This window comes from Microplitis mediator, chromosome 7 (genome assembly GCF_029852145.1).
Source record: "Microplitis mediator isolate UGA2020A chromosome 7, iyMicMedi2.1, whole genome shotgun sequence".
Classification (NCBI taxonomy): Eukaryota; Metazoa; Arthropoda; class Insecta; order Hymenoptera; family Braconidae; genus Microplitis; species Microplitis mediator.
Window position 1 is genome coordinate 9354716 of NC_079975.1, and position 24612 is coordinate 9379327.

Sequence of the window (24612 nt, forward strand, 5' to 3'; positions counted from 1 at the left end):
CGATATTTTTGCGAATTATAACTACATCAAAAAAAGTTAACTCGAATCAAGTAAAAATGTTCTTGATTCAAGAAAAATCTTCTGGCACCAAGTAAATAATTATCTTACAATTTTTATCTTGAATCAAAATTTTTTTTCTCAAGTCAACATATTTTTATGCTTAAATCGAAAATTTTTGTACGACAGTTCAGTTTAAGTATTCTAATTTATCTTAAATAATTGATATAAATATGTATTTCTATTTTCAAAATATTTTTAACAACTAAAGTTTTCTAAAAAAATTAAGATGACAAGTTTTTTGGAAAAAAAAATTCTTTGAAAAATAATTTTTTTAGAAAAAAATAATCTTGCAAAAGAAATATGTTTGAGAAAAAGTTTTTGATAAAAACTTTTTGGCGATTTAAAAACATTTATTTACTCAATCATTAAGTTTTGAAAAAAAATTAAAAATCCATTTCCTGCCTACTCAATTTAACTCAATTACAGTAACTTGAAAATTTTAGTTCCATTAACTAGATTTATATTTATAACAACTATTTTATTTTAACTTTAAATCAGCAGTTATAATAAAAACAATTTTTATTTACATACACTAAAAAAATTAAGTTATAGTTAATTTTAAAATTCATATACTATCAACTAAATTTTTTTAGTTAAAACAACAATTTTCGGAGACTGAAAAATTTTAGTTGCTTCAATTAATTTTTTTTTAGTTTGAGCAACTACTGAATAGTTAGCCTTACTAACGCATTAGTACCAGTAACTAATTTTAAATAGTTGAAGTCTTTTTAGTTAAAATGACTATCGACTTTTCTCTCAGTGTAGATATGAAAACCTTAATTTGGTTACTACAACTCTCATAACTTGCGTGAAAACATAAAGCCCTGTTTGTAGCTCAAAAAGTATCCATGTAGATTTAAGAAGTTGACTGCGAAATAAGAATCTCATATATTTCGGACTCTTCTCTTCTATAACTACCGAATGATTCTTAATAATTGATTCTATAAACATATCATCTGAGTCACCTAAACCTGTTGGGGTCCGAAAACCATCAAATTGAAACTGTTGTCTGTCGATTTTATACAGTTATTCCTGATTAAAAACTCCGATTGAAACCAATGAATTCTGATTGAAAGTCTATCGAATTTCAATCGAAATCAATCGGAATTCAGCGGTTTCAATCGGAGTTTTTAATCAGGGATTCTAAATATCAAACTGATTGATACGACTGTTGTGGTTTTGGAAGCAAAAAAATGGACGGGCGAAATTACTTTTTGACGTTACTTAATGGCTTTTTTTATGAGTAATAGTGACAGTCATTTCGGATCCCTATATAAACGTTGCCATACGCGGAATCGTAGCTAACGGTAGGCTGAGCAATGAAATAGTGATAACCAGCCGATTTTGTTTGTGGCTGTTCATTTAATCATACAAGCATAGGATCATCATTATACTTAGATCCCCAGAAAAAAATAGCATCACATTCAACTTTGACAATTTATTACCTTGCAAATACTTTTGACAATACAATGGAAGTAAGTATACGGTAAGTAAGAGGTATCAATAAGCAAGAAAATGTGTTATCTCCTGTGTTGAGGTAGAATAGGTTTAAAATACTGACAGTGTACATGCTGAACAGGTCTGGTGAGTTTACCAGTCCCTGTTGCAATCCTTATAGGATTGTGAATATTATCGTTGACAGGTTTGCTCTATTCCAGATGGTGTATTTTCTGTTAGTTATCATGTACCATATGACTCTTATTATTAGCGTTGTTGGGAATTTTTTTCGTATCAGTATGTATATCAGGCCAAATATCCATAGTGATCCGAAAGCATTTTCCCGGTCTATTACAGTTGCTCCTATGATCTCTTTCTTGACAAGTGGGTGTGAGTTAACGTCTGATAGAAGTTTATGGATTGCATGGACGGTGAAGTGCTGATGCCGGAAACCGAACTGATTATCTGGTATTATTTTGTCTTTTTTGCAGTGTGCCTGTATGAAATTTCTGATAACTACTTCATATACTTTGCTGATGTTTGGTGTCAGGCTTATTACTCTGTACCTTGCTGGCTTATTTAATGTATTATTGAGCCAAGAAAAAAAATTCAGAAGACAATATTTTTCTTGAACTGATAGCTATTCTTTCTGTGCACATATAAAAGTTTGGAGAGAGTTTACAATGTTTAATGCATTTTTATAATACATCAGAATAATTACGTCATAATATTTTAAAAATTAATATTTATATTCTTTTAAATACAAGATTCAATAAAAAAATCATGAATAATTGGAAGATATCTGCATTATATACAATTTCATGACTTTGGCTTTGAAAAATTCTAATTCAGCCATTTGTATATAATCTTATTAATTATTATTAGCATCATCGGTCGAGTGATTAGTTCGATATTTACCCTGATAGCACAAGTTGCTCGTCAAAAAGTTGTTATTCTTTAGTTTGCGACCAACTTGACGACAAGTTGTCGACAACTCTAGCTTTTGCAGCTTTGGGCTACAAGTTACTACCAACTTTCTGAGAAAGTTGACGCCAGGAAAGAACCGCAATTCGAAAGCAGGTTCCTGAGAAAATTGAAGGCAACTTTCCGTCAAGTTATGGATTGTCAACTATTGCAACCAACTTTTGCCACCAACTTTCTCAAAAAGTTACCGTCAACTTATTGGATTTCCAACTTTTGGCATCTAGGTGCGGCTGTTAGTTTGACGCCAGTTTTTCGCCAACTTGGCTATCAGGATATCTCTATTCTCCATGGCTTGTAGTTATAACTTACGGTTAGGGTAGCTATCAGGATGTTTAGATTCTATTTTACCGTTTCAGAAGATAATTTAAACGTTCACTAGATAATGCAGTTCTATAAATTCCATCACTAGATGGCGAAAGTAGAAGAATCGATATATTTTAAATTGATGAATTTCATGTTCTACTATGAATACTATACTATCATGAGTTACTATGACTACTATACTAACATTGAGATCTAAGATCATGAATTCTTTAAAGATTATATCATATCACATTAACTCTTATAAAATTGTATAAAATTTCTTATGAGTTTAAAATATTATAGCTCAATATTCGAGCCAAGCAACCGCCAGAATAAGCTACTGGATCATATAAAACTGAATCAGAATTTTCAATTATTTTTTCCGCAACTTAATATTTTCGTTTAATAATTATTGTCTGTGAAATTAAAATAAATGTTATCAAGCAATTTTCGGTGTTGAATTTTATAAAAATATATTTTCATAGTTTCTCTAACAAATTGATTGGTCAGAATGAATCTTTATACAACTACAAATGTGTATCTAATTGTACTTTTCATCTTAATAGAAAATATTCTAAATGATAATTAATAACAGAAAAATTTAATTTTATTGTGTAACATTTGATTTGAAAAATTAACATTCTGTGTGATTTAGTAATCACAAAAGGGAAAGATTCATATTAAAGAGAAGCCAGCTCGTGACATCTAGCAACTATTCAACAAAGTAAATTCAAAAATAAAAAGGTAAAAAATATCTCTACTCTTGAGGTTTTGTTGACGTCATTTGTTGCGTTTCAAATTTTGATCTCACAGACGTCAAATAGCAGCTTTAAAATTACGTCAAATTTATGTGAAATTTGACGTCAAAGAGCGCTCAAAAGTTGAACTGAAATTTTTTATGTGTACCGTACGTCACTGAGACAACAAAAGTTTCAGCTTATTAATTGCGCTGAAACTCTGATTATCTGGGTGGTTTAATATCAAGCTTTTTTAAGGCCATGTTAACATAGGAAAAATTCCCATGGTAACATTGAAAAAATTCCTGTGTTAACATTGCTGGAATCCTTTAATAACATAGGAAATTCTTGAATGTCAACATGGGAAAAATTCCCATGTTAACAAAGTAGAAATTCCCATGTATGTAAAAATAAAAGATTTGTAAACTGATGTTATTTTTACGTAATTTTTTAAGTAAATCAAAATTAATTAATTGAATTGATGATTATATACTGTCGGAAACACGATGTAATTGATTTTTACGTACTCGTTTATATTAATCGAATTTATAAAAACATTTGTTCATTGGTACACTGTGAAAAATTCCCAATAAATTTTACTATGGGTGCATAGTAACACCGGACTATAAGAAAACTGTTATAAAATTTACAAGTGTCCCATAGTAAACGTATGGGCAGACTACACGATTGTGGCTAATGCGCATACGTTTACTATGGGACACTTGTAAATTTTGTACCAGTTTTCTTATAGTCCGGTGTTACTATGCACCCATAGTAAAATTTATTGGGAATTTTTCACAGTGTAGGTGCTACAAAAAAATTTTAATTAAATTACACAAAACTTTTTCGGAAACTTTGAAATTCTATTTTCGTTAATCTTAAAACCTTCACACATCCCTTGTTTATCGCTTTAAGGCCTAAATGATAAAGATGACCAAATAATTTGTGTTTTAGTGGTTTCAGCGTCTTGTGGACTTTTCCTATGCAACATAGCAATTTTTCCTAGGTTGACATGGAAATTTTTCCCATGCCAACATGGATATTTTTACTATGTCAACATAAGAATATACATTATGTTAACAGAGGGATTTTTTCCTTGTCAACATGGGAAAAATTCTCATGTCAATATAGAAGAAATTACTCCAGAAACATGGGAAAATTCCTATACTGGCATAGTGAAAATACCCATGTCAATAAAGGAATTTCAGCAATGTTAACAGAGGAATTTTTCCAATGGCAATATGAAAGATATTTCTATAACAAATGGGTAAAATTCCTATAAAATATGGTTATATTCTCATTTTTCCATACCAAAATATCCCATCTCGATAAATCCAAATTTGCTATGCCAACAAGGAAAGTTCTAAGTAAAATTGTAAAAATTCACATGTTTTTCTCTCCGTGTATGCTATTTTGCCGGCATATTTTCACGGATCCATATTCTTTCATATGAGTATATTTATTAAGTTTGATTGGAAGTCTCTATTCTTTATTAAAATTTACATTGAACACCCTATTGACATCAGCGAATAGTTATATATATGCTAATGCCATTAATTTTGAAAATAGAATTTCTAGTGATATATTCTATTAACGATTGACAATATATTAGAACTAAAATATCTCAGTGAAATAACTTTAAATCATGTATATATATTGTGTGGCGAAGGATGAAAAAACAATTTCGGGCGAGAGTGAGATTCACTGTCCGAGCCGAAGACAATCACACTAATTCTGAAATCGTGTTTTATCTCATGACATACATCATATATTTTTCATAAATACGTACACACTCATACATCATCCTGAAAATAGAATAACTTCCTAGGACTTTGATACATCATCATCCTTAGAAAACTTGCGTTTCGAACATCGGACTAAAATCGGTAACTTTCCTTTTTTTTTTTTTGTAAATTTTCAATTTTTATAGTGGAATGTTAAAAATGCTAGCGAATGTCTTTTGTTCTGATATTTTAATTTAATATACATCTGCTTAATATTGAGTAACATCTATATGGACTTTAGAAAAGATTTTAAAGTCCTTTTATTTACAGATTTTTTTTTTATACTATAGTATAATCAAAGAATATAAAATAGACTTCATATTATATTTAATTATACATACTATACTATTCATGCCCTTATCGTATTGCTGATATTATTAATAATATCAATTTCTGCATTACGAACTTTGTTAAAAACTTTTTTTCAATTTTCGCATCTGACGATACAATTTGATAGAGTTTCTATTGTTATATGGTCCAAACGATTATGAAACTAATCTGAGTACGAACACGCTTTTGTTGTCCTCTATATAATAGACCACTCGTCTACACTATAATTGAATGTAAAGTTACCGCAATATTAAAAAAAATTAAAGAATCCATTATAAAAATTAGTTCTTCCATAATAATTTTCATTATCCAGTTTATTAATATCATTACCATAATACAGTAGAATCTCTTTAACTTTTGCACTCCCTAACTTTGAAACCCCCTGTCATTTCATACAAAACAGTAGAAAAAAATATCAGACTACTACCATGAGCTCTGTCTTGTAGATTTCAGGAATTTCATGCTCTTTGTATTCAAACTTAAAGAGATTCCACTGTATATACTAGACTAATTAAACTTTATTAAGCTAATAACTTCCTCACTATTTATTTTTTTTTTAATCCGTTCTTCTCGTGATTAACTGCGATGTGAATTAAGAAACATTTTAAGCAGTAACAGCTTATAATACTCTGCCTTCTTTTCTATAAATTATTTGATTATTGTTTTCAACCTGATGAATAAAGACGATAAATAGCCGCACCACCACCTCTTAGCTGTTAGAGGGATGTAGCATGACTGCACCACAACTTTGACATTTGTTAAAATGTGTAAATATCTGCAGTACCACCGCAATACAGTTGGACTAATTTTCTTTCTACAATAAAATATAGGAAAACGTGGGGCACGATGGCCCCCCTCAAAAATTTGTTAATAAATTTTTTTTCATTTTCGGTCAAATCATGATATCTCTGATGTTTTAAAGATATTTTAGGCTGATCTGCAATATCTGAGCCATGATAGACCACCTGAAAAATAATTCGCTACAGAAAAATTACTTTTTTTTCTACACTAAAATGAATTTGAAAAATTTATTGATTTAAGCTCTTTTAGACCAATAGATTATATTGTGGTTAAAATAAAAAAAATAAAAATTTCAATAGAATTGGTAATATCAGCTAAATAAATTTTTTTTAATAAAATTGAAGCCCTTAGGATTACAAAGGTATGGAAATAGTATATTTGTGCTTGAAATCTTTTCTTTTTCAATAAAAAAAAAAAAAAAAAAAAATTTTATAAGCTTTTCTTGGAGGGGGGCCGTCGTGCTGCAGAGAAAACGAAACTTTTTTTTCAGTTTTGGTAAAACCTTAATCCATTTGCTTAAGGTAGGACCAAATTAGGTTGACCTAGACATTAAAAGCCATAAAAAATTATCACCAACTTAAGGGGGCCATCGTGCCCCACCCTCTTCTATACATGATTTTAAAAATCACCATGATTCCAAAAAATATTTCATTTACAAATTGAATTTTGAAAATTAAAAAATAAATTTACGTAACTTATAGAGGAAAGTTAAGCCACGTAAACCCTCATAATGGACCACTTCCAAAAATTACAAAAAAAAAAAACATTTTTAAATTTTTGGCTTTATTAGAAGCAAAATGGTTTATAGGTATTTAATTACTTACCCGGGCAAATTGGAACCACTCCAAAAATTGTGGTACGAACCTAGGAAGCGTAAATCAATGTATCAAATAACTCAAAAATTTTTTTTAAGTAGATTAGAACAAACGACTCAAAGGGGTGTGTGAATATTCAAATTAACAGATTATTTATGACAAATCGAATCGATAATTCGATCTAAGCACTATTCGTAAACCCTTAATACCCTGATACTAGAAAAAAAATAAAAGAGAAATCTTACCACCACGAGTACAATAGTAAAAAAAAAAGTGCGATGCAGCACCAGAATCCTAACAAACAGCAATATCGACATATGTAAAACATACATAAGGTTTCTTTAAATAATCTTGACCTGTAAACAATAAAAATACGAAATAATGAAGAATATTTCAATTAAAAAGAAAATGAGTAGCCTAAAAGATGACCGAAATTGAACAACATTGATCGCGAACAGTATTTAGAAGGACACCCGTTTCAAATATAACTCGTAAAATTATAAATGGACCTGTTCGATATATTTATTTTTCTGAAATGAGCGGTAATTATTTTTTGCTTACTACGTGTAAAATATTATACACATAAAAAAATTAAATGATTAAAAATCGAATTCAATTATTTTTTAAATAAAAATAATCAATAATTTAAGTCATACACAAAGCACGCAAAAGTGTTTCGGCAATTGTGTGGGTATACTAGCGAAAAATAAAATAGCGTGCTGCTATATTGCAGCGGTGATGCGTCTATACTAGCGAAAAAATAAAATAGCGTGAGGTGCTGTCTCACAAGCCTTTTTTATAAAAGAGCATTAGTTGTTAAGCAGAGTAAAAATGTTTTTTGTAAATTTCTCAATGATATCCGGATAAAAAATGTTTGGATCCAACTATATATGATTGAATCCAATCATATCTAAATTGATCCAAGCAAAGTTAGAAAAATTCCAGCAGATTGTAAGATGTACGATGTACTATTATACCAATAAAAATTGATAACTCTACTATGTATCAATTAATTAAGTCCCTTTTAGAAATGATAAACGAACTATACTTTATATCTTTATAGCAATCTCGTCCAAGCCTGGTGACCAGTACACTAGTTGTCTACATCTATATATAACTATCATAGATCTTTTTGCCGACACGGGAACAAAGTTTTGAATTGCAAATAATTTACAAGATTAAAAAAACTCTGTGCTAAGTTGTACTTCGAGAATTGTGCATAAATATTGAAGATATCTTGCTTAAAGTGGATTGGTACAGAGACTTGAGCTATAGCTGTTAAAAATTTTTGAAAAATTACAAATATTTTACAAAACAAAACATGAGTAAAATTACAAATCAGTGTGTTGTAAATACAATATACAATACAATTCGAGTAATCTACCAAAACGTGTTAGGAAACCTACCAAGATGAGTTGGTGTTTTACTATCTTTATGTAGTAATCCTACACGTATTGTGATTTTACCAAACCGTTGATCAGTTTCCAATTAAAAGTTTTTAAAATTTACAAACATTGTTTGTAATTTGATTTACTACAATTTTTTGTAAATTTATCAAAAAAAAATTGTAACTGAAATTACAATAAAGTCATTAAAAGTTTACAAATATTTTCAGTATTTTTACAACTTTGACTTGTAAATTATATACTCCATTGTAATTTCGCCAAAAATTTTTATTTTTTTTACTCGTTTCGTAATTTTACCAAACCGTTGATTAGTTTCCAATAAAAAGTTTTTAAAATTGACAAACATTATTTGTAATTTGATTTACTGTATTTATACTTAAACAAAAAAAAATTTTACTTGTTTTAAAAGTTTTTTTTTTTAAGAAAGATGTGATAGTTTTTTGAAGCAATGTTATATTTTTTTGTTTGAAGACATTCAAATTTTCTCGGAATAAGTTCTATTTTTTAAAGGCAAAAATTTTTGTATGCTCCAACCAAGGAAAAAATGCTTAAGCTAAGAGAAAAATAACTTGGGAGTAAAGTTATATATGTATATATGTAGTAGAAGGAAGTCACCGGTGCTATAAGCAGCTACGGAAGTAGTTCGATGCTCGCCAAAAGATCGCGCCCACCAGTTGTAGTGTCCCTGGTAAGAAACTTATTTCAGAAGTGTTATTATATTCAAATGTTGGAAACAATTTTGGCACGAGTACTCCTCTGTTATTTGACAGAGTGATAAGTTCCTTTTTTGGTAGTAATATAGCATATTCTATATTACATAATGACAAAAATATTAATTATCAATGCTTCCATGAATAATTTTTCTTAGAAATTAAACTTGGACTTACAAAAAAAAATCTTGTGATAAAAAGTATAGAGTTTCTACTAGATAAACAAAAATTTACAATTTATTGAACACATTGTATAGGAATTTAATTATATGTAGTTCTATATAATTATATATAATTTTTTTACCCGGGACCTTGGTTAAAATGGATGGTCTAGTAAATTTACAATACAGCATCTTGAAATTACAAATCATTTTCAACATAAATTGCTTACTAAAATTACAACATTTGTACTGTAATATATTAAACGAACTTTCGATAGATGTTTAGTAAAAATACAATGAATATGCTGTAATTTTTGTAAACTTGGTTAAAATAGTTTGTCTAGTAAATTTACAATACAGCATACTGAAATTACAAATCATTTTCAATACAAATTGTTTAATAAAATTACAACATTTGTATTGTGATATTGCTAAACAAATTTTCGATAGATGTTTAGTAAACTTAAACAAATATTTTGTAATTTTCCTAAATGGAGTTTGAATAAGTTGCATAGTAAATTTACAAAACGGAATGGTATTTTTACTAAATTGTTATGCGTTAAAACTTCCTACACTTTTGTTGTAAATTTACTATAGAAATTTTTAACAGTGATAATCTTGCACCAGAAATCACTTATATTAACGCATAACTTGCACCAGATCTGCTCAAGAAGTGTCATATTATATTATCTATCTCACTTCTGTCTCTGCCACTTTATCCCCTCCATCGGCACACGGTACAGGATCCTGCGGTCAAGTGGCAGAGATAGAAGTGAGATAAATAGATCGTGTAATATGAGACTTCTTGAGCAGATCTGCCGCAAGATATGCATCAGTGTCTGCAAGTTATTTCTGGTGCAAGACTCGCTCGAGATACGCTTAAGTAACTGTATTAATACATTTTGAGCAAGACTCAATGTTCTTTTGTACAATATCATGTCAGGGTCCTACAACAATCTTGTCTTTGAATCTTGCATTAATATCTTGTGACAGATTGATAGGTATGTAAAGACGTAGACACCTCGAGGTCTCTTGCAAACTACTTTCATAAAAATAGTATACAAGACTTTTACCCCTGATTAAAAGAAATGATTTTATCCATGCTAAGTATATTCCTATGTATTAGTCGATTCAAATTCTCTTAAATCATTTCAAATCATTTTACTTAATCAGGGACAAGATTATGTACGTCTTCTTGGACAAGTTCATTTATAGTATCTGTCAAAAGATTTTTGTGATTTTGACCAACAACTTAGGATGGATATTGTTACACGAGATATTACAAATTCTAGAACTTGAACATGACAGAATTGTTTTTTATATGAAAACAGAAGCAAAAGTTAAACGCATTACACCAGTAAAATATTCACAAACTTATCAGCTTATGACAATATCAAATTTAATACTTTACCAAATTCTTAGAGTGGGAAATTATAATAGCAAAAGATCAATTTGTTAGAACAAGTTTGGTAAGAATAACATTTTTTTGTTATTAATTAATGAGGTTATACTTAAAATTAATAATGAAAAAATATTATAATTTTAATAATAAAAAATAAATACGAAAAACTGAAAGCAAACTAATCTGAATTTACTTCCGATTTCTTGCAGTATACTTGCGGTAATTCTAAATAATGATAAAAATAAATTTTTCATCAACAGAAAGTAAACGTACAAAATTCTATTGCAAAAACAAAATCCAAACTAGCTATAATGTCAATATAATTCTGACAATCGTGCAACTGCTGAACTACTTCATCACGCATACGTGCTATACTAGTTCAACTTTGGCAGTAAATAACAGCACCGTGTGGGGTAGTATCATGATACGAAGTAATCGCGTTTCAGTAAGCGCCGCGACAGCAGTAGGAAAAGAACTATTATTGTTCAAATTTACTATTCAGGTGCAATAAAACTAAAATTAATATGAAAAAATCCAAATAAAATTTCAAATTAAATAAACTTTATAAATATTTAAAAATTTTATAAATATATGTATTAATTGAAATGTACTTAAATGGGGGGTAGTGATAATTATTTTCGTGTAACAGTTTCACTTAAAAAAGAACCAAATACTGGGCCAATTTATTGTAAAATGGAAAAATCAAATAAATATCGACAAAAAAAAACTGTTAAATTATTTTGTGATGCCGTCTACCGTTTCGATGTCAGCTTTAAACCACCTCAACAATTGCAGTAGGTAGAAATAAACATATTCTATGTTGTTGTTGTTATACATATATAACGTATAATTATAAATACAACCCAATATAAAAAATATTAAACCACATATTTAAATATCGACAACCAGGCCAGTAAATAAATTACCGTAGTAAACTAAAATGAAAATTATTTAAATTTTCTGAAGATATAATCAAAATTTATGGTCTAATTATATAATTAAAAATATTTATGAGATTCATCAAATATTATTATTTCATATATTTAAATTATAGTGTTGAAATTTTTTCTGAATATAAATAAATGCAATAGTATTTATGTACTGCCTCCAACGTTCATTTATTGTTCAGCCATTAGTTTTTTTTAAATTAATTAATAGAACTTTTAATTAACTAAGCTATGAAGTTTTTTTATGTATCAAGCATGAGTTGATTTTAATATCGACAATTTGCTATAAAAACAATCTACTATTACTTGAAACAACTAATCAATGTTTTTATTTGCATAATTGTTTGCTATTTTGTCAAGCGTTTATTTTATCGCAGCTTAATATCCGTTCGTAAAGTTTTGTTTGATTTTTATTGTTCACGTCTGATGAATTATTTAAATTATAATTGTGGTTATGCATGTTTCATAAAATAAATAAACAATTACAAAAGAATATTATTACTATTGTGTCACGAATCACGCATAAATTTATTATACTTTAATAAGTTATAATGATTATCTATTTTTTCAGGGTATAGTAAGTAGTAAGTATGTTATAAGAACGTGAGAATATTGAATATATTGCTATATGCCAACTGAATTAGTGACCTAGAATTAGCTTGCGATCGACATCTAAAAATGCAACAAGCTTTTAAAACTCTCATCAAATTTTTAAACGGAATCAAACTTTTATAAATGTGATGTATTCACATACTTAGCTTACAGCTTTATGAATCTACTTTGTTATTATTTTGGTTTTTTCTATGATTTTTTTTATTTTATAATTTATGTATTATTAGGGCCAAGTGATGACTATAAATTTTCGTCAATACATAAGTTAAGAGAACTTTTAAAGTTACTTTATAAACATTACCAAACTACATGACTTTGTATATAAAGAGAAAAAAAATTTAACGAACTAAAAATTTCGCTTCTTCGAAATTGAATTTATGTTTTCTTAAATCAAGAAAATATTCACTTGCATTAAGGAGATACGCCACTGGACCTCTTTCTCACACTCAGAATAAATATAGGGGATTATCTTTGTTGCACTCGTAGAGTAAATGATAATTTTATAACAATTTTTCTCGCAGATAAATTAGAATTTTTGAAAATACGAAATTTTTAGTCTTCTATTAAGATTTTGAAAAACGCTAAAGACTCTGTTTTAGGTTTCCAGTGTTTGTCCGTGAATTGAATTGAATTAACCCTCGGAGTACACTGGGGGTCATTTTGACCCCAGAATTTTTTTCTATCCTAAAATATTTCTCAAGTTAGGTTTGATTTTAATTAGTTTTTTCACCATTAAAAATTAGTTAATTCGAAATAATGATAATTATATTCGAAAGAGCATTGTTTTACCTCCAAAAAACGTCATGACCTTCATTCCGATAATATGCATAGTTCTTGAGATATAACTCTTCAAAAATGAAGTGGGGTCAGTTTGACCCGGTGTGTACTCCGAAGGTCTATTCGGAGGTGTGTACTCCGAGGGTTAATAATCGGTTGACGTTACCCCTTAAGAACTATAAAATCCTCCCTCAAAGATTCCAATTTAACTTGAAGAAAATTCATTCTTAAATTAAGAATTTTAATATTTTGAACTCTGTTATTTCATTCTTTAACCAAAAGCGCGGTATTCTTGTCCCAAGAATATCATTCTCTTGATTGAATACACTAGCGATTTGATTCAAAACGGGACTTTATCATACTAAACGTGTATTTCTTTTTTAAATGAAAAAATTATGGCAGCGTTACTCAATACTTTTATGTTCCACCTAAATTTTGTAAAACACTGATTTCAGGCGGGATCGAAACCACGTCCTTTGAGTTAGAAGTCCTGTCTGCAATTTTCTAGGCCGGCATAGTTCCGAGATATTGGGATAAAAAACTTTAACTATACCCGAGTCAAAAAACAAATTCGTAAATACTATGAAAACATTGCAGGTCTGTCTATTCTCCACCGCTTGGATAGTCAGAAGGGGGTATTCTAAAACCAAGAGACCGATATTCTTGAACTGAGTTCTTACTAATCATAATATAATCTGAGTCAAAACTATCATATTTAAGAAAAACTATTCTTGCACCAAAAAAAATGATTTCTCTATAATGATATTCTTAATGGTTTAAGTAAATTTTTCTTGACTCAAGTTAGTTTCTTTTTCAGTGTATACACATTGAAAAAGTCTGAAAATCGATTTACCCTGCAGGCCAGCCCCGAAACTTTCAGCTTATTGTCACAACATGTTCGAGTTTTTTGAGCTCGACAATACCTTCAAATACTTTTTTATTTTCGATCCCTTCGAAAGTAATCTCAGAAAATTCGAGAAATTGATAAAAATCAATAAGAATCGTTTTTTTAAGTTTCACTTGATGAATCCAATGTTTTGAACAGAAATCGATAAAAATGATCGATAGGAAGAGTCACGTGAACTTTGAATTAAACCAACGAGTTAATACATAAATCATTCGAAAAAATATGTTAGAACTATGGTGATTTTTCATAATTTTTGATGTATTATCATTTTAACTAACGAACCGATTGCAATATTTTATGCAGCGATCATCGAAAACTATGAAACCAAAGGACTGGTATAAGTTTTAGAACATATGAAGAATTACAATATGCGTCATTCGAAAAAAATGAGGCAAATTATTATTATTTGAATTTTCCTTCACGGGTATCCTTCGAACTAATTAACCGATGTTGATGTTTGAGGTGGTATTAGAATCAATGTTTTGTGAGTTTTGAGTTCATTAAAAAAAACTCTTTTTTCAAATCCTTTCGACAACGATATCTCTTGAATTTTAGAACTTTTTACGCTTATAGAGCTTCGGAACTGATTAGATTTTGAAATCAATCCATAAGTATACTAAAAGTTATAAAAAAAAAAGAAAAACATTTTTCAAAAATTGTTATTTTTGTAATAACTCTAATCATACTAAATCGATCAAGCTCCGTTTCTCACAGTACTTAGGAATTAATGAGCTGCTTCGAATGCCACCTCAGAGATCTAAATCGGTTTATTCAACTCAAGCGCGCTATTCACGTTTTATCATGCCTAAAATGTGAACCTTAAATGGCCGTTTACCGACTGGTGAAAAACTATTTGTCAAAACGCAATAAAGATGTCTACTATCCCGGCCACTGTGACGTAATGAAAATAAACGTAACTATCTTTCGAGCTCTTACTGAATATGAGATAATTACAATTCCCTGTTGTTACCCATTGAGTAGCCAAGATTGTGATGTCGAATGTCTTTTTCCACCATGTCACTAAACAACTATTGAGATTTCGCTTTTTAGGCGATTAATAAAACGTGAATAACGCACATGAGTTGAATAAAATTATGGGCGCAACATGTAGGGTGTCATAATCCGTCACCCGCGATGTGTTTATAGCACTCGTCTCCGGTGCGCAGAATGCACTCGCTTCGCTCGTGCCTGCGCACCTGCGACTCGTGCTAAACGCATCGCGCTGACACATTATGAATCACTTACCCTACTAGTTACGCCAATAACTATTGTCCGTTCAAAAGTTATAGAATATTTACAAACATACGTACATGCACACAAACACAGACACATACTTGAACATCCTTTTAAAAATAGTCAGGATAGCTTTCTAAGGCCTTACAACATCGAAATCTTTTCGGAACTCGGTTTTCGAAAATCGGACCGAAACCAATAACTTCCCTTTTTTTGAAAATTTTCAATTTTCTTAGCAGAAAGTTAAAAAAACGATAACTACTACCATGTTGCAATGGAGATTGATTATCATATTGCATGTGATGGCAATCATTATCGTTTGTATATTAATCGTTTTATTTTATCGTATAGTAATATTCATTATTCCCGATGGTAACAGGAGCCATTTTAGATCGTGATATTTCCTTCATCGAAAAATTTTTTAATTCTGCCATCTGAGATAATTATGAATATTATCTCGAATAAAAAAGATTACCATCTCCAATAGGAAAACTTAAGAAAAAAGAATGAAAATCTTTTAAAAATAAAGATCAAAATATTTATTTTGTTAAGTTGGGAGGTACTTCCGTAATACGGATTACCACTTTTTTTTCAGCGTGTATGTTTTGACTCAATATACTTTTAAATTGCATTGTCAAAGGTTTAAGATATGAAAATAATAGAATAATATAACTCAATATAAATATTAATAGTTTTTTTTTTTTTAACTCAAAATATATTTTTACTAAAATAAAATTACTTATGAACATATCCAATTAATGGCTATACTATTTAATTAAGAGGAATAAATCAAAATAACAGCATTTTAAAATTTGAATAAATAATGAATTTTTAACAAAAAATTTTAATATGAATTTAAAAAAATCCGATCATAATATATCAACTATGCAGATTTATATACAATGCAATATATCTTATGAATATCCTCGTTTTGTATGAAATTTAATCTTTATATCTTTCGGTAATAATAGAAAAAAAATAAATAAATACATATTAAAATTATTTCTATTGTGCATATTTATAATTTTTTCATAATGCTCGATATTAAATTACAAAAGTGGTAAAATTATAAATTTTTTAATTCATTTTTAGGTATCATTATTTACTAAAAAAACTAAATAATTTATAGAAAATGTATATTTTTCAATTGAATTTAAATTGTCATACTGTAATCACAAATGAAAAAATGGTATTATAGCTACATACGTTGAATAATTGATTAATAAAAACTAGTAACACTGCATTGTACATTCAGCACCTGGCAGTACACCAAAGTATCGATCATACACGGCACGAGATTTTCTGACCTAAAAAGAAATGCGATTACCCAAAGAAAATTTAAATAACTAAAATCATGCTATAATTATATGCATGCAATAAAGTTATTAAAAATAAAAAAGACTACAAATGTTCATGTTAAATTCATATTAAATGCTTGAAGTTTTTATTTAGAGCATTTGTTCATTTCAACAGTTATTATATTAGTATTTATTTTTTTTTTTTTTCATTCTTGTTAAATATTATACTAAGTTGAAAATATTATCTGCTAATATTATCTTAGAAATACAACTGTTTTACTAATAAGTGTTTTAATTTTGAAAAATAAACTAGATTGTTTTTTATGTTAATTTATAACAGACATTTCTTTATTATCATTTCAAAAACGACGACCGTATACAATCTGGTTGTAAGAAACTTCCTCGAGATTTTCTTTCGCTCACCACGAAAAAGTACCCCACGCTTTCGCTCTGTTTATTCAAACGGACTCGAGTTCGGATGTGCATTCTTTTTATAAGCCATGCACAGAAAAATTTAGGGTAACAATTACAATTTATTTTAAAAATGATTCCCATATCATCTGGTAACTGGTTTTTTTTAAATATCGACCATAGGAACGACACCTATAGAAATTATGGTAACTATTTTCATCTATATAGTTTTCATTCCTATACGATATGGCAATAGTTCCTATAAAATTATGATCATAACTCCCATGTCATTATGGTAATTGTTCCTATACTACTGTAGTAATGATTACAATAATACTACAGTAACTATTAATATATATTGTAGTGACCATTGCTATAATATTATAGTTACCATTACAAGGTATTATGGTAATGATTCCTATACATTGTGGGAATCATTGATATAATATATGGTAACGTTTACTGTAATACATAGTATGGTAACGATTACTATAGTAGTATATAGAAACGATTACCATGATTATAAATATTATGGAAACGGTTACTCTGATACATAGGGTTTATTTCGATACGTGCCTGGTAACCGTTACAATGTTAATATAGAATCTATTCCTATATGTGATTGTATGAACTATTTCCAAGAATATGGTAATTATTATCATAATTCAGTTATCATACGATATAGTAACTATTAGCATAATTATAGGAATTGTTCCTATAATTATAGAAATTTTTCCCAGAAATTATAGGCATATAGCTCATAATTCCTAATAATTATTACCATAACATTACTCTCTAAAATCGAGTTATCAAAAATCAGGTGACAAGCACTATTTGGCAGTGAATAGTCACTTATCGCCAGTGAAAAGTATACCACTATTTGAATCAGTGACATACTTTTCACTAGTAAACAGTGAATAGTCACTATTTTCACTATTTCAAATTTAAGAGAGTACCATGTCATACTTATGTCATTTTTTGAACATAAGATTCATCTGAAATTTTTTAAAAATGCGTATATCATTCGATATATATCTCAGTCTACGCGTAGTTTCTGTTTCTTGTAGACTTTTAAGAATATCACATTCTATGGCAAAGAATGAAACAAGAAGATTTCAGACGCGAGCGAGATTGGCAAAATAATTTGTGTATTGAAAACGGTTCAGACAAAATTTAAGTTGTTTTTCAATCAAAACTATCCAAGTTGAATTTTAACACTAAATTAATGTTAAAGTTTAAACACAAAATTCTTTCAGTATCAGAAGTAAATTCAAATTGATTTGAAATATTCAAATGTTTTTATTAATCACAAAATTAGATACCACCAACCAGCCAACCCAAATATGCGAATAACCCTTTTTTAAAAAATTAAAATGAAGTATTGCTTTTGTTTCTATTAAATTATTTAAAACAATTACAATGAATGAATGCAATAGTAAAATCAATCAACATCCTTACATTTTTTTTTAAATTGATTTTTTACAAGGAAGATCATATATAGCTCGTACTCACTTGTGCTACCCCTTAAGTAACTTCAAATTTGAATAAAATAATGTATTAAACGATATTTTATACCATTAAACATTTCAATATATTGTAAAATAAATTGACGAGTTTTTAATGGATATTTCAAATCTCTTCTTTTTTTTCAAGTAGGCCACTTGTTGCTATTAATTCCATCCATTTGCAAGTGAATCACAATAAATATATATATATATATATATATATATATATATATATATATATATATATATATATATATATATATATATATATATATATATATATATATATATATATATGTATATATTATGAAAAAAGGCCATTCGGCATCTGAAATGGAAGTAGATTTCTCATTATTCATTTATTTTGGAGTTTTAAGATAAAATTGAATTAAAAATTAATTTGTATTTGCGTTTCTAAAGAATTTTGAGGTCGAAACCCGTCAACGATAAGATACTAAAATTTTAATGATAATACAAAAATCGAGCATGTAACTTTAAACCTTTATTAAAATTCAAAAAACTATTGTAAAACATAAAGTAAAAAAAGTAAAATACATAGCTTATTTTCTCAGCTTTGGCGTACTTGTTACATAATGGAGATAGACGTTAGAAAATTATTTGAGAAAAAAAACGGTATAATAGTAGCGTTGTTTGTTGATTTGAAAATTTCAAATCGCCACGATTTCTAAACTAGTTGACCGATTTTGCTAATCTTCAAACTTAACAGAAATAATCATTTATTGAATGCGAGTGCTAAGATTCATTAAGATCTTTTTAGGTACTATCGTTACAAGGTGCGTTATATTATATTTATATTTATATTTATATATATCTACAAACTTTTGAACCAATAGTATTTTAGGAATCTACTTGACGAATAATGATAAATTATAGCGAAGTTATTTGAAAATTCTACCATAAGGACAGATGCAATAGATCGATTGTTATGAAATCTACTAAAAACACAAAAAAAGAAATCGTGTTTTTGCAATACAGATAATATGCCAGTTTTGCACAGAAAAACTAAACTTTCAACAAATTTTGTTAATTAAATACCAATATTAAACTGAGTATTAGAGTTAGAATATGAGAGAATACTCTTCTCAATTCAGCCCCAAATAATTGCAGGAATCTATTCATATTCATTAAGCGGAAACTGCAGTTGGCATGAATAAGCTTAAAACTACGAATTTGATGTTATTCGTCGCAATTTTAAGTACTTTCGAATTACAACCCAGTAATTTTGTATTGTTGAATAAAACAAATAAACTTTCTCAAAAAGTAATAATATAATTTCATATAGAATTATTAATTTTAATAAGGTCACTCAGCCACCAAAATGGAATTAAATTTCTCATCATTTATTTATTAATTTTCAAGCTTTCCGATTAAAGTTAATTAAGAAAATCTGGGCATCGGTTGGCCCTGCCAGCCCTAAAACTTCCCGTTATTTTCGAGCTCGAAAATACTCTTAGATGCCAATGGTTTCTTACGAGCTTTTCAAACTCGAACACATTATAGTACATTATATCATGATTTATCCGGGGAAAATGACATTAAATATTATTTTTTCAACTCTTCATCGTCGATATCTTTTAAAATAATTGACGTATTTTGATGTTCAATGTAGCAATCAGCGTGTTTTACTGAGTTTTCGAGCTAATTAAATGTTGGAAATGATTAGTGCAGCTGTTTTAAAGATATTCGCGAAAAACCGTTTTTTACTATTTCTTTCTCCGACGATATCTCTCGAACGAATAAGCCCGATTGAGATGATTGAGACGGCAATCGACGCGTCTCTTATCAAGTTCTAGAGCTGATTAGATTTTGGAATCGATCGTTGGAATCGTTTTCGAGAAATTTAAAAAAAACAAATTTTTTTCCGTAATTCTCAATTATCTTCGGGTCTACTTGTTAAAATGATCTGAAATTTTCAGGAAAGTTGACAGCCAATAACCTCTTTAGATTGCCGCAAGAACGATTTGAATCGATTAATTAGTTTAAAAGTTATAAACGATTCACATTCGCACATATACACACACACACACACACACACACACACACACACACACACACACACGCACGCACGCACATACATACATACACTCGGACATCATCTTGAAATTAGTCAGAATAGCTTCCTAGAACCTCAAAACGTCGACATCTGATGAAAATTCGATTTTCGAAAATTGAGGTAAAACAATAACTTCCCGAATTTTTGAAAATTTACAATTTTCTTAGCGGGAAGTTAAAAAAACAAATTTTTTAAATAATTTTATGTAAAATTAAATGCCATCAAAATTTATAAAGAAATCGTCTAAATGGCAAGTGGAGTGTCAGAAATGGAAGCTAATGAAAAAAGCTTTAAAATATCTCGAATGATAATGCACTATGAGTTTTGGCTTCAGGTTATTTATATATAAAACAGCAGATGATGATTTTTTTCTAAACTTGTAAAATTTCAAACACCTATAACTTCTAGACTAGCCGACCAATTTGGCTCATTTCTGAACTTGATCTAGTTATCGAACCAAAAAATATGTGTGTCAAGTTTTATCTATATATTAGTCGATTCAATTTTTTTTAAATCATTTCAAATTGTTTCGAATCATTTCAAATCATTTTTCTTAATCAGGGTCATCTGCATTACATCCTCATCAATTTCTCATCTGAAAATACTGATTTACACCTTATTAGATTATAAGGTGAACGTATGAATTCTATAGTCGTATATTTTAAAAAATAATTCGTAATAAAACGTTAGAGATTATTAATTTTAAAATAACCGCTAATGAAAATGTAAAGATTATCAATTTAAAAAAAAAATGTTTGATATTTCCGTAGAATTGCATTAGCAAAAAGTAATGCATTACTTACAACCCTATATATTATTTGAAGTGACATTTATTAAATAAGTAATTTAAATTTAATGTTTACAGATTACTAAGTATCGATGGAAAATTAATCGAGGTAACAGAGCAATTGAGGGATGGAACTGCATGTGCTTACAGCGCTTATTATAGCACAAACAATGCACAACCAAGTCCTAAAAGTCATCGTCAAGAATTACCCATTACAATTAGAGTACTTGGATCCGAAGATCTTAAAACATGTCTACAAATAAAATATTATAAATCCGATGATCATAAACACTGTGAATGGGGCTCAAAATTGCATTGCATCGAATTAGATTGTTCAAGTTTTGAAGGCAACCTTGCAACAGTAAACAAAGAAACTTATCGAAAAATAGGTGCTGAACCTTAAGATTAATATTCAGTGATACTTAATACACAAGATTAATAATATATATAAAAATAAAAAAAAAATTTACATAAAATTTATGATGTGATTCCTATGCTTCAATTACAACATTTGATTCTACCTCAATTTACGATTTACATTAATTAAAAAAAATATATAAAATTTTAAATGATACTATCCTAATTTATTGAAATAAAATTTAAACTTTCTGTGTATATTCTTATAAACAATAAAATTAAAAAGCAAAAAATATATATATATATATTCTTCATTATTAAAAAAAAAATAATTTAATCGAAGTAAATATATAGTGATATACTTGAAAGTTAAAAAAAAAGTTATGATGTTTTTAAATTATTATATATCATAAGTATAAAATTTAACCGAATTTATATTTGTTGCATGCTTTGTCTGTAAGCCGTCCAGTACAAAAAAAGTCGATATTTCATTTGTTCACAATAATAAGTCATCGAAATAATAGATTATTTTTGTAATGCTCTACTGAATTACTATTATATTTATGAAATCGATAAGTGGAGCGATTGTTTGTTTTATTTAATAGATTATAAGTATATATTTGATGAACAATATAAATTGATAAGTTGATATTGATGTTTATTGTAAAATAATCAATGCCACTAAATCGATTGTAAATGTAATTAAAACTATATAAAAATATTATAATACTATTTTTCATAAATTATGTAAGAAAAGTGAAAGAATTTTAAATATTTTTATTTTTATAATTTTATGTTTTATAAATTCAGTATTAATTCTTATGAAGAAATTTAGAATAATATTTTATTATAAAAATAATATATTATTAAATAATTTATCAAATAAATTTAACATATGAAAGAATTAATTAAGTTTAAATTATAAGCTTATAATTTAAAAATATATTTAAATTTATACTTTTGTTATAAATAACGAGATATTTTAAATAGCAAATTCGGCTCCTTGTCTAATGTACACAACTTTATAAAAGCTAAAAAGTATTTTAGAACCAAGGAAAGCTAAGATGGAATTATATTTATGTGATATAAGTGTGTTATGTGTTTTTAACAGCCTAAAGAAACAAGCTCAAGTTGCTATAAGTACGTACGAGAAATAGAACAGAAATAGCTTTCATTACTATTTTATATGAATTGCTACAAACAATTTTCGCTGTGAATAAAACATTCTTATCAAGTATTTATTTTCTAAGGTCTACGATTTTTTTTTAATAAATAAGAAACGGTTTACTTAAAAAAAAAAAAGTTTTATTGAACATTGGATTCTTTGCAACAGACGTGAACATACTTTCTTTTGTGTATTTAAACTAAAAATGTAAAATAATTTTAAACGGTATTGTGAAGATATACAGATATAGTCCTACCTCGTTATAAGACTCAATTTGTTAAAAATTGTCGAGAACATTTCCCCCACTAATCACTTTATTTACATTTTGCGACCAGTCTTTCTTAAGACTAACTTAGTAAAAGTAATGAGGAAATGAACAATTTTTGAAGAACACATTAATAATAATTTTAGTCAATATTTTTTCACCATCCCTGCACTGAAAGTTTAAACTGCTGCCCTGTTTAGAGATAAGAAAGTCGTTCTGTTCTTTTATTAGAAAACAAATGATAAAAATTAGTGCATGTGCCATTTTTCCCCCAGAAATAAAAATTTAAGCTTTCAAGTGCAGATCTGGTGAGAAATATTATACATAACGCGGAGGAAGGTAAGACGTTCTAATCCGTGTGTTTGCCTCGCCTTAGGCTCGGGTAGAATTATACACGCGGGATGAAATGTTTTACTTTCCTCTCTTGATGTGTAATATACTACAGTAAAATTCTAAGAATTTTTTCCGCTACCCTCCCGAACAGTCTTATAACGAGATTGGGATATATTCATTACTTTTAGACAGATTTCAGCTTAGAAGTTATTATAATTAAGTTCATAATTTTCATAAAAATTGTACGCACGCATATTTTAAATTAATGAAATCCATGATTTTAAATTTCAAATTATTGTATCTTTCTTAATCTTACAGAGATCATTTTTATAATGAGTTTGTCCTACAATTTAAAGTATACTCGGGCCGAAAATAAAATATGAAAGAATAAAAACTAATATTTTTTGTTTCATTTTTTACTTGTTTTTGTTTAAAAACTACTTGAACTTGATTTTTTTTTATGACAATATTTTAGTTACCTCACTTTAGTTACAGTTGTGAAGTAAATTTTTTTTTTGTAATTCTCTCCATGTACTGAGTTAGATTTTTGTAACATCATAACAATAATTAATTTTCTAAAATTAAAAATTTTTAACAATACATTGAATTGATTGAAATTCTGATTTTCGTATATGCATTCAGTTATCTATATTATTTAATAACAATCCACGAGATGTATGAAATACTATTAAAATATTCCTGCATATTGTTATAATTTAAAACGGTATAAAGATTGAAATTAAGTGTAACATAAAAACGGAAAAATAAAATATATTAAACTTCATACATGGCATATTTAAAAATTGAGTATGAAATTATTAATGAACAAATATTGCAAATATTTTTTATACTCGGATTATTTTATTTATTTAGCATTATTTCATGGAACAAAATAAAGTTTGTACTGAACTGAACAAAACTAAAAATAAACAAGTTGAGTATAATGCTACCCTCGACCTAACATTTTGGTATAAAGTAGGCCATAATAGTGCTACAATTATTTATGACTAT

General features: G+C 28.1%; 1 protein-coding gene across 1 annotated transcript; it reads left to right on the plus strand.

The window, feature by feature from the left end:
• The first annotated feature begins 11329 nt into the window (after positions 1-11329).
• On the plus strand, positions 11330-22121 carry LOC130671796 (CB1 cannabinoid receptor-interacting protein 1-like). The gene is made up of 2 exons (XM_057475875.1): positions 11330-11724; positions 21560-22121. Exons 1-2 carry the CDS (start codon positions 11546-11548, stop codon positions 21882-21884), a joined length of 504 nt encoding a protein of 167 aa, XP_057331858.1. The 5' UTR covers positions 11330-11545; the 3' UTR covers positions 21885-22121.
• The last annotated feature ends 2491 nt before the right edge of the window (positions 22122-24612 follow it).

Excerpts from the sequence above, each read along its gene's own strand:
- LOC130671796 (XM_057475875.1), top strand. The coding sequence starts at position 11,546 with ATGGGGGGTAGTGATAATTATTTTCGTGTAACAGTTTCACTTAAAAAA. Across the intron at positions 11,725-21,559 it reads AAACCACCTCAACAATTGCA|ATTACTAAGTATCGATGGAA; the intron begins GTAGGTAGAAAT and ends TAATGTTTACAG.